The sequence below is a fragment of the Petaurus breviceps genome, unplaced genomic scaffold (assembly GCF_028583685.1).
Source record: "Petaurus breviceps papuanus isolate PSGF00001 unplaced genomic scaffold, PetGlider_PUasm1.0 90925, whole genome shotgun sequence".
Taxonomy (NCBI): Eukaryota; Metazoa; Chordata; class Mammalia; order Diprotodontia; family Petauridae; genus Petaurus; species Petaurus breviceps.
In genome coordinates this window covers 878256-888416 of record NW_027187380.1, presented here as the reverse complement: position 1 = coordinate 888416, position 10161 = coordinate 878256, and the positions used below count along the sequence as shown (strand labels likewise).

Here is a 10161-nt window from a genome sequence, read left to right as displayed (position 1 = left end):
AATACTGTCCACTGGTGAAGGACAGTGCTGTTGTTGCAGGGGTCTGGGAACCTTTCTGTTGGTTCAGAAGCCCTGAAGAAGGATTTTCTTGTTGTATGTTTACAGAAATCCTACGAGAGGGTTTTGTTAATGTTTTCAGGGGTTCTAGGACTGTTCTACAGACAGAGGATGAATTAATGAAGATACTGGCAATGTATCTTGTGGCCTTGCTAAGCCTTGTCTCCCCAGGAACTAAGATTGCTGAGAACTTGCCTCGTGTCAAGATGAAGAAAAGACCTCCATTTGGGTATTAAGTGCTGTGCTTAAACTTGATGTAACTCTGGGGTAGATTCAATTGTGATCCAGGGGTGGGGAACTTTTGACCTTTTTGTGCTTTGTGATGGACCAAATGAAGGTACAGCCTAGGGGTGGAGAAGTATTTAGAACAGAGACTTTGTAATTGATTGAATGATTGGAAGGTCCTGGGGTGGGGTAGTACTTGGAGATTATTTAATCACACTTAGTAAATGCTGTATTTTGAATGATGTCATGTTTTGACCTTCTCTGTTCTTGGTTTGTCACTGAATAAAATGGAGAGCACCTATGCTGGTATTTTGAACCTTGGGAAGTTGTCTTTCCTTGGTATTACATTACAATACCCCATGCTCTGAAACAAAGCCCCATTTGCCCTACCCTATGTAATCGCTCTGATACTGAAATGTTCATGTGTTAATATAATTTCCTCCTTAGCTGAGCAGGCCTAAAGTGAATAAAATAGTGGAAATTTTGAAGGAGGCAAAGAGTTGCTATTGGCCTGCCCTTCAGAATGTTTATTCAGATGTCAATGAAGGTAAGTTCACAATTCTCTGAACTTCAAGGGTCTATCAAATACTTATTCCAACTCAAATTTCAGAATCCTTTCTGAAAGGCCTTTAGGACTTTTGAACACTTGGGGTCACCTTCTGATAGAACTAAAATGAATTTTTTTGCCTCCCTAGAATGCAGAGGGGTGGGAGGGGGGATAGTTGTGAGCTGTGGCAACAGAGATTCAGTCTTTCTGGGCAAGGGCCCAGTCTGATCTTCACCCCTACAGAAATTGTAATGAGGTGAAAGGTAGGTTCAAAAAAAGGGGCTCTTCATGGTAGCAGAGGCCAGCAGAGGACCTTGAGGCAAGGGTTCAGGGTTGGTGGCACCACAGGGAGGAAACATGCCTGGTCCTGCCCTGATCTAACCCATGTCGATAATCTTAGGGAACTGCCCCATTCACCCCCTGTTAACTATGGCTCCACTTTTAGCATGTCACTAAACTCGTAGAGCTTTGGGTTTTTCTACAAATGGCTTCTCCAATTGCTTTCTCTCTATTTACTCTCTTCTGTGGTAAAGATAGATATTTCTATCTATAGATCCATAGTTATATAAGATTGATGATGATATATATGTATATATGTTTGCCTTTAATCAATGCTTGTTAGATGACTAATAAGGAAATATTTTATATGATTGCATGTATATAACCTATATCTGATTACTTACTGTATCAGGGAAAGGAGAGGGGAGGGGAGGGAGGGAGGAAGAGAGAGAATTGGGAACTCCAACTTTAAGAAAAACAAATGTTTAAAAATTGTTTTAATATCTAATTGGGGAGAAATTACATGTATGTGTGTGTGTATATATACACATAATATATATGATACAAAAATTAATGTTTATTGTCTATAGGACTGAAGGAAGCTAAAGATATCGTTCTGTACCTAAAGCCCCTACAGATTTCATTGGAGGAAATGGAACAGGGCGACTATTCTTCGGTATGCTTTGAGGACAAAAGCCATTTCTCAGTAATAAGAAGGGTAGATAGAAATACCTGTTTTGTGTGTTCCACGTAGGCCAAAGGGAGGGTTTGTACATATTGTAGCTCTTCCATGTCAGAGGTAAGAATTTTCAATTTATTGAGGAACTGGGATTAGATATTGCAAAGTCAATACCTTCCAAGGGAAAGAAACCATTTGTTTGACTGTATGTTGTTACTGATTTCTAAGTTAACTTATGGGCACATTATTTCTTTGCAGCTGCCTATCTTTATTTCCAAGGTGTTGTTCACCATCTGTTATATATGGTCCAACTCGGAATACTATAACACCCCATCAAGGATTATAGTTATTTTGCAGGAGATTTTCAACCAGTTCATTGAAATGGTAATTTCCAAGCTCCATCAGACATTGTTCTTGTAAATACATTATTCTTGTAAAGTCCTACTATTTCCTATGTACCTTCCTCCTTCCCCTTTTCCTCAAACCATTCTCAGCAATTTAAAAGGATCTTCCTGAAATAGTTTCCTTTAGAAGACTCTGGAGATATGACCTAGGGACTAGGTAGGCAATAATCATTTCTCTCAATCTCTGGGAGCATGTCTCTATTTCATGGATGTGCCCCAATCCTACTCTACCCTAATTTCCATTGTTCCCTCTGGCGTCCCTTTTCCATTGTTAACAAAGTACCTTTCATATTTAGACCTGTGCTATCCCCACTTCCATTCAAATTACTTTGTATGTATTTTGTATTTAATTTGTTCTACAGATTTCCCCAAATAGAAATTCATTAAAGAAGGGGACTTTTAAATGTTCTTTGTATCCTTAGGCCTGGCCACAATGCCTGGCATGTAGTAAGCTCTTAAAACATGTGTGTTAATTGAGTTAAAGTGAATGTGGAGGCAATCTTAAAGAAACTGTTTCGTGACCTGGGATCACTAGGATGTGATCAACCTGTTCTATAGAAACTATCCAACTACATCCTTGACAAATTTGCATCTATATTTGATTCCCCCCTCTTTTTGTTCTTTCATTTTATTTTTTATATTCTGATCTTTTGGTTCCCTTTTTCTCCTTTCTTGGAATAAAGTAAAAAACACCTTCCAGTACCTTAAATTTGGCTTAACGGTTCATAGACTTTGGGTGTTTGTTATAAAATCCAAATCACCAATCCCACAAATTTATTAACCAAAGAGACAGTAGGGGGAAAGTACTACTGAAAGACTTGACAGCCTGTGGGGGGATGCCCCCCAAACAATTATACCCATTCCTTACCAATACACATTTGCCACAACCTATACATTGCTGAGGTTGGTGACAGTACATGATAAGGTGGTGAGGTCTGTCCTTTCAAAATGAACAGTAAATTCCTTAACTTGATAGTAAGGACCAGAGCCTATATACAACTTATTGGTTTATTGTTTAACTCCAAATATAATCAGTCATTCTAATTTGCCAGAGGAAGCAACCTGAGCATTTTTCTCCAGAGAGAGAGCCGTGGGCCCCTCCCCAGGTAATTCCCTGTAATCTGAGGTGCTGGCCAGTAGAAGTGCAAAGACTGCTCTTCTAGACAAACAGGGAAGGAGAAGAACAAGAGGATAGATAAACATGTTAAGGTAATATCATTCTAAGTGGCTTGTAAGGCTATTGGAATCTGTTTTTTTTTTTTTTTTTGCCTAGACACGCAATTTTCTGAGCCCTGAAGAAGTTCTGAAAGGATTACAAGGTGAAATAGAGGAAGTGTTGGTTGGCATCTCACACTCAGTGCATATTTTACAGGAGATCTACAAGACCTATGATTATTGCTGCACCAATATGGCTCATTTCTTTAAGGTACTTGCCAATTGGGAGAGCAGTAATGTCAAAGCTTACAAAGCTTACACTCATGATTTCAGTATTCGAAGCTGACTCCAATTTTTCCTTCTCTCTCTTAGGAAGGCAAAGAACCAGTCCTGTGGGAATTCCCATCTACTCTTGCATTTTCCAGAATGAACTTATTCTTCCACAGAATTCAGACAATAGAGGTAAAAGTGAAACTTGAGTTATTCTAGCTAAGCCTTCCTTTAGCACCACTGATTTCAATGTGGGTTTTCTGCATCCTCAGGGTCTTTTCAATCTTTTACAATTCTGTCCCCAGTGATCACATCTTTAGGGCTGCTCTAGCTTAGAAATTTAGGGGGTCATCAAGAACCACCCTTCCTTTTACAGATGAGATCACTGAAGTCTAGATAGGTAAAGTGACTTTCATAAGACCATACAACTAGTTGGTATGAGAACCAGAATCTAAAGATAGGACCCCCACTATGCTGCCTTCTCAGAAGCCTCTTCCTATCTTCCACTTCTTAGTTCCCAAATCCTCTTACTCTTTTTCAAAATTTGCCTGAGAATTCATTTTCTCAAAGCCTCTTTGATATTTGACTGACAACATCTTCGAAGCACTTATCATTTCTTCCCCATATCTACAAAGCTTTATTTCTTACCTAGAAAAAGGAAACTCATCTTGGGCATTGGAGGCGACAGAAAACATCATTTCCTGCCAAAACCCAAAGAAAACAAACAGAAAAGCTTTTATTTGAGTTGGTAGAAAAGAACAAAAATGATGGTTTCAACTTCCATTCTACCACTACCTCCCCGGCTACTCTAGAGGATAGGTATTAGTGAGAAATGAAAGCCACAGGCAAGGCATTTCAAAAGACAGAGGAAAAATGGAGGGCTGAAATTATCTACAAGCTGAAGAATCAATAATTAACTATGAATTAGTTGTTAAAAAACAAGATTTGTTTCCTTTTGTTTTTATGTTCTTGTCATTTTTAGGTATTCCCCTACCTGAATTCACTTATCCTGGAATTGAACTCTTTCTCATAATAAATAGAAAATACAGAAGTTAGGCAAAAATTACCTCTAAGAGTGATTGTGCTTGCCATTGTACACAGCATTCTATTCTGGGGCACGCCCTTCTCTCCTAACCCAACATAGATGCTGAGAGCAAAGAGGTATATTTCATTTTCTGATTTCCAGAAACAGGATTGGTTATTAACATTACTCACAGCTGGTCTTCCTTTCAGGACTATTTTCCTTCACATCAGTGTAGTAACTGGGGCGGCTCGGTGGCACAGTGAATAGAGTATGTATGGGCCCTGGCGTCAGGAGGGCCTGAGTTCAAATCCTGACTCAGACTTAACACTTACTAGCAGTGTGACCTTGAGCAAATCACTTAACCCCAATTGCCCTGCCCTCTCCCCTACAAAAAGCAAAAAACCCAAACCCATTATTGCAGTAACTGAGTATATGTTCCCCTACATGAGTTCATACAACTCTTCCCATGTTTCTCTGAATTTGTCAGTGATAATTTCTTACTGCCCGATAATATTCTGTTACAATTGTGTGTCTGTTTATTTGTCTATTGACTGTCTCTAGTCAATGATATCCATGAATTGTTGAGAGCTGTCAATAGGCATTCCCTTTTCTACATGAGGCTTTCAGGTTTATCAAAGCAAAGATGGTTACCATTAGTATCATTTTCCAGATGAGAAAACCAAAACCAAGAAGTGTTCCAAAACTGTGAAAGGTACCAGATTGGCTTTTAGTTTGTTTGATAAGAACTTTAATATTCAGGCCATGTAATCATTTATGTCTAAATAATTTTTGCTAGATTGCTTTCCAGTTTTTCCAGAATCTCTTATCGAATAGGGAGTTCTTTTCCAAGTAATTTATGTTTTGGAGTGAATTGCTAATTAATTCGTGGAATTATTTATTGTGACGCAGATAAAAGGGGGGAAAATCTAGAAATAGACATATGGTTCACTTATCTACCTTTACCTTCTACCCATGAATTCATTGTGCCCAGCTCATTCAGGGCAGGGGAGGCTTTAAATAACACAGGGCAGCTAGGTGGCACAGTGAATAGAGCTCTGATATGGCCACAGACACTTAATACAAACACCAAAAAAAATAGCCCTGTGACTTTGGGCAAGTCACTTAACCCCAGTTGCCCTCCAAAAAGCAACAAAACAAAACAAAACAAATATCACAGTTCTAGTGCCCTCAGTTTATGACTAAGGGGTCCCTCTGAATCAAGGTTGGGAGGAGTAGGCATGCTTAGTTGTTTGGATACTCACTGGGAAAGACCACGATGATGGCAAGTATGAAGTAATATTTCGATCACTTTAATAAGGTACAGAGAGTGCAGAGGTAAAAGTCTGGGGGTACTGAGGCTTGAGAACGGGGATGGGGTGGTAGAGGGAGGTAGGAAGCATGGAGAAGAGGATGGGGAGGGGGAGGAGCACAGAGAGTTAGGTGGACTCGAGCTGGGGGCACTGGGAAGCATGGACCCTTAGCAGGTGGAGGTGTCCTAGGGGACAGAAGTTTGAGGTTTCATTTTTGTAGGATTTTAGTGGGGGGAAGGGGAACAGACAATCTCTTATCTATGCCACCTTAGGCTTAGTTCATTAACATATCTACTTCATCTCAAAGTTATCAGCAACACCTTGGTTCATTAGCGTGATGTTTGCTGGTATTCTCCTGGTCTTACTGCACAGGGCTGGAGCTTATTTGAGGCTTACAGACCTCATTATTTTGAGGCAGTGAGTACAACTGAAGGACCCATAAGGCTTAGTTGGCTTCCTCTACCACATAATCTCAGCATGTGAGAGTTTCCAGTGGCTCCTTGCTCCCTTAATTTATGACACTTGAAAACTATTTTATCCTTCTGGAACAGGCATTATCACATGAAATAAATATTGTTTCGTATTTGTTTATTTTTCAAGGCAATAATATCTAAAAAAAAAAAAGAAGGCAAAGAGGACTCCACACACAAAAAAATTCTGTTGTTTTCTATTCTTCCACACACACACCCCTCCCCAGTTGCCAAACTCAGAATGAAAAGAGATTAACAGCTGCTTCTCCCAATTCCCCCTTTTTCCTCTTTACTTTCTCATTTTGGGTATAAAAATGTGACTATTTCAGATATCAAATCATAGATTAACGTCTATAAGAAACTTTAAAATTTTTAAGTTTTTCTTGTTTATTTTAAAAAAATTTTCTATTTTCCCCCTAATTACATATAAAAACACTTTTTTAATCTTTGAAACCTTAAAATTTTAATCCAACTCCCTCATTTTATGTCAGAGGAAACTGAGTCCAGAGAGGCCCCTTAGGTAATTAGTGGAAGATCTGGGATTTGAACCCAGGTCTTTTGATTTTCCTCCTCATGTTCCTACCATTTTAATCAATCAATTAATAAACATTTATCAAGCACTCATTAAGTGCCAAGCATGGTGCTAAGTAAGCACTGGGGATACAAAAAGAGGCAAAAGACCTTAAGGACTTAAGGAACTTAAAATCTAATGGGAAAGACAACATACAAATAAATATATACAAAAATATGATCTACACAACTTACTCATGAAAAATCTTCCTTCCAGATCCTTTCTGCTAATGTTCAAGAAAATTCTCCAAACTAATCATTTCTAGGAGACCAATCTGATTATCTTCGTGTGCATGAGCTATTGTCTTTGATGATTTCCCTTTCCTGCTTTCTTTCTTTTTTTCTCTTTCTTTTTTTTTTTGTTAGCAACTGTGCTATAGTGGTAATTGTATCCTGGTATTTGATAATGTCAGTGAATAAACTGCTTTTATTGTTGCTGTCCATTAGGAACTATATAAAACAGCAATTGAGTTCCTGAAGCTAGAGAAAATTGAACTCGGAGGAGTAAGAGGAAATATCCTTGGACACTTGGTGACACAAATTTATGAGGAAGTCTTTGAGCTGGTGAGAGTTTTTGCGGAATGTAAATATGATCCCTTGGATCCTGAAGACTCGGTAAGCAACTTATTTTAAGTACCTCAAAAACTTTAAGTTTGGTTTTGCTACATAAAAAATTATTTTCATAAAACATACCCAAAGATGTACGGGGCATGAAAAGTTTCATATTCCTTAATGATGCCAGATCAGGCCTTCATAAAGGGTTGTCACCATGACAACCAACACATCTAATTCAGACCCACACTCTCCGATCCTAACTCATACGTCTGCTTTAAATGAGATTCTGTAGCTAGCAATTATCACTTTGCAAGCTGATTACTTCCTTTTATTTTTTTTTTTTTTAAATCAACAGAGTTTTGATGAGGATTATGCTGATTTTGTGAACAAGATTCAAGATTTGGATAGAAGACTGGCCACCATATTTTGTCAGGGATTCCAAGATTGTAATTCCATTGAATCTTGTTGTAAGGTATGATTTCCTGGGGGCTGTCTTGGAGCTATAGTATTGGATAATTATAGAATTAGGGGAGTCAGAGGGTTGTAACTGGAAGAGATAGATTTTAGAGAACATCCTAGTATGACCTTTGCTTTACTACTTACCTCAGAGTTGTAAGGAAACAACAGGGCTGTTGTAAGGAAAGCACTTTTTGTAAATTTTAAAATACTATAGAAAAGTGACCTCATTTTTCTGTAATCCAGTTCCTTCATTTTCAAAATGGGGAAACTGAGACCCCAAAGATGTTACGGTAACTTTCCCAAGGAAATTTCAATGTGGAAACTCCATTTCCTAAGGACAAGAAATTAAATTACTTGCCCGGGGTCATACAATTAATGATAGATAGAATTTAAACCTAGATTTTTTTATTCTAAGTCCACCAACGTTTTCAGCTCATCATTTTCTTGCTTTCTCATAGTTCATCTAGCTAGTTACCAATGGTCAGGTTAAGTCACTTGCAGTTCTGATTGCCCCCTTTAGAAGAAAATATTATGAGAAAGAGATGACAGTTGTTTTGCATTTGCCCACTAAAGAAACAACCACACATTTAAGCTGATAGTTAAATTTTACCATTGTTTAGATGGGTGTGTTTGGGGGGTGGTTTTTGAGGGGAGTTGTATAGTGGAAAAATTGCCATAAATTAGGATACCATGCTGATCTGTATATTTGTAACACTTCAGATCATAGAATCATAGATTTAGAACTGGATATAGATTATCTATTCCACAGGTCGGCAGACTTTTTCTCCAAAGGGCCAAATAGTAAATGTTTTAGGTATTGTAGGCCAAAAGGTAACATCAAGGATGTTATGTACAGTACTTATATACTGAGAGAAAGAAAATTTCTGCCAACATTTTACTGATGGAATTCAAAACATAATTAAAATGTACATTTTTGGGAATACAGGTCTACTAATGAGACAAATGGAATGGGGGAGGGGAATTATATTTCCTTTATTTTTCTTTGATAGTATTTTAGATTTTCCCCCAATGACATGTAGTCAAGACAATTATTAGCATTAATTTTTACTAGGATTTGAGTTTGAAATTTTCTCCCTCCCCTCTTCCTAAAATGATAGGCAATTTGATATAGGTTATACATATACTGTCATGTAAAACATATTTCCATATTAGTCACAGTTGTGAAAGAAGAAACAGATCAAAAGGAAAAAAAACATGAAAAAGAATAAAGTTAAGTTGAAAAAACTATGCTTTGATCTGCATTCAGAATCCGTCAGTTCTTTATCTGGATGTAGATTGTATTTTCCTTTGTGAATCCTTTGTACTTCTCTTGGATCATTGTGTTGCTGTGAAGAGTTGAGTCATTCATAGCTATCATCACATAATGTTGCTGATATTGTATATGATGTTTTCCTGGTTCTGCTCACTTTAGTCAGCATCAGTTCATGTAAGTCTTTCCAGGTTTTTCTGAAATCTGCCTTTTCATCATTTCTTGTTGCACAATAGTATTCCGTTACATGCATATATCACAGCTTCTTCAGCCATTCCCCAGGAGATGTGCATCCCCTCAATTTCAAGCATTTTGCCATCACAAGAAGGGCTGCTATAAATATTTCTGCACATGGGAGTCTTTTTCCCTTTTTCAATGATCTTTTTGGGATACAGACTGTTTCCTTGAATGGGTTTCAGAGTTAGTGTACAGGCTCTCCCTCAGTGTGTCCAGCTCAGAGACTATAGGCTTTCAGCTATTTATCATAGCCTCCTCTCTTCTGCCTCCTTCCTATGACCACCATTCTCTGAGTACCTGTGGGTTTCTAGCTCACCTCCTGTACAACCTTTTGCATTATAAATTTTACCAGTCTTTTCAAGAGCTTTTAGTTTTGTTTATCAGTTCTGTAATCATTTTGGTTCCTCCAACACTGACTATTCTTGTCTTTGGTCATATTTGCTCACTTGCTGGGTGTAAGATTAAAACCTCAGAGTTATTTTGATGAAATTAACTCTTAATAAATTGTTATAAAAGTACCATCTTTCCACATTGTCAGAAAGGAGGAACAGGACTCAGATAAGTAAATATTTTGTTTGGACAAGCTCATATCCAAATGTATGAACTTATAAAAATCCATGGAGACTTCTAGTCACAATCTGAAAATTTAA

The 10161-nt window shown here is 37.8% G+C and overlaps 1 protein-coding gene across 1 annotated transcript in view; it reads left to right on the top strand.

The window, feature by feature from the left end:
- The window catches only part of DNAH17 (dynein axonemal heavy chain 17), a 280684-nt gene that overhangs the window by 4888 nt on the left and 265635 nt on the right, over window positions 1-10161 (top strand). The window contains exons 4-10 of the mRNA XM_069076039.1: window positions 730-829; window positions 1699-1784; window positions 2046-2171; window positions 3465-3617; window positions 3719-3808; window positions 7438-7605; window positions 7901-8017. Coding sequence (XP_068932140.1) covers window positions 730-829; window positions 1699-1784; window positions 2046-2171; window positions 3465-3617; window positions 3719-3808; window positions 7438-7605; window positions 7901-8017 — 840 coding nt within the window. The remainder of the gene's footprint in view (window positions 1-729; window positions 830-1698; window positions 1785-2045; window positions 2172-3464; window positions 3618-3718; window positions 3809-7437; window positions 7606-7900; window positions 8018-10161) is intronic.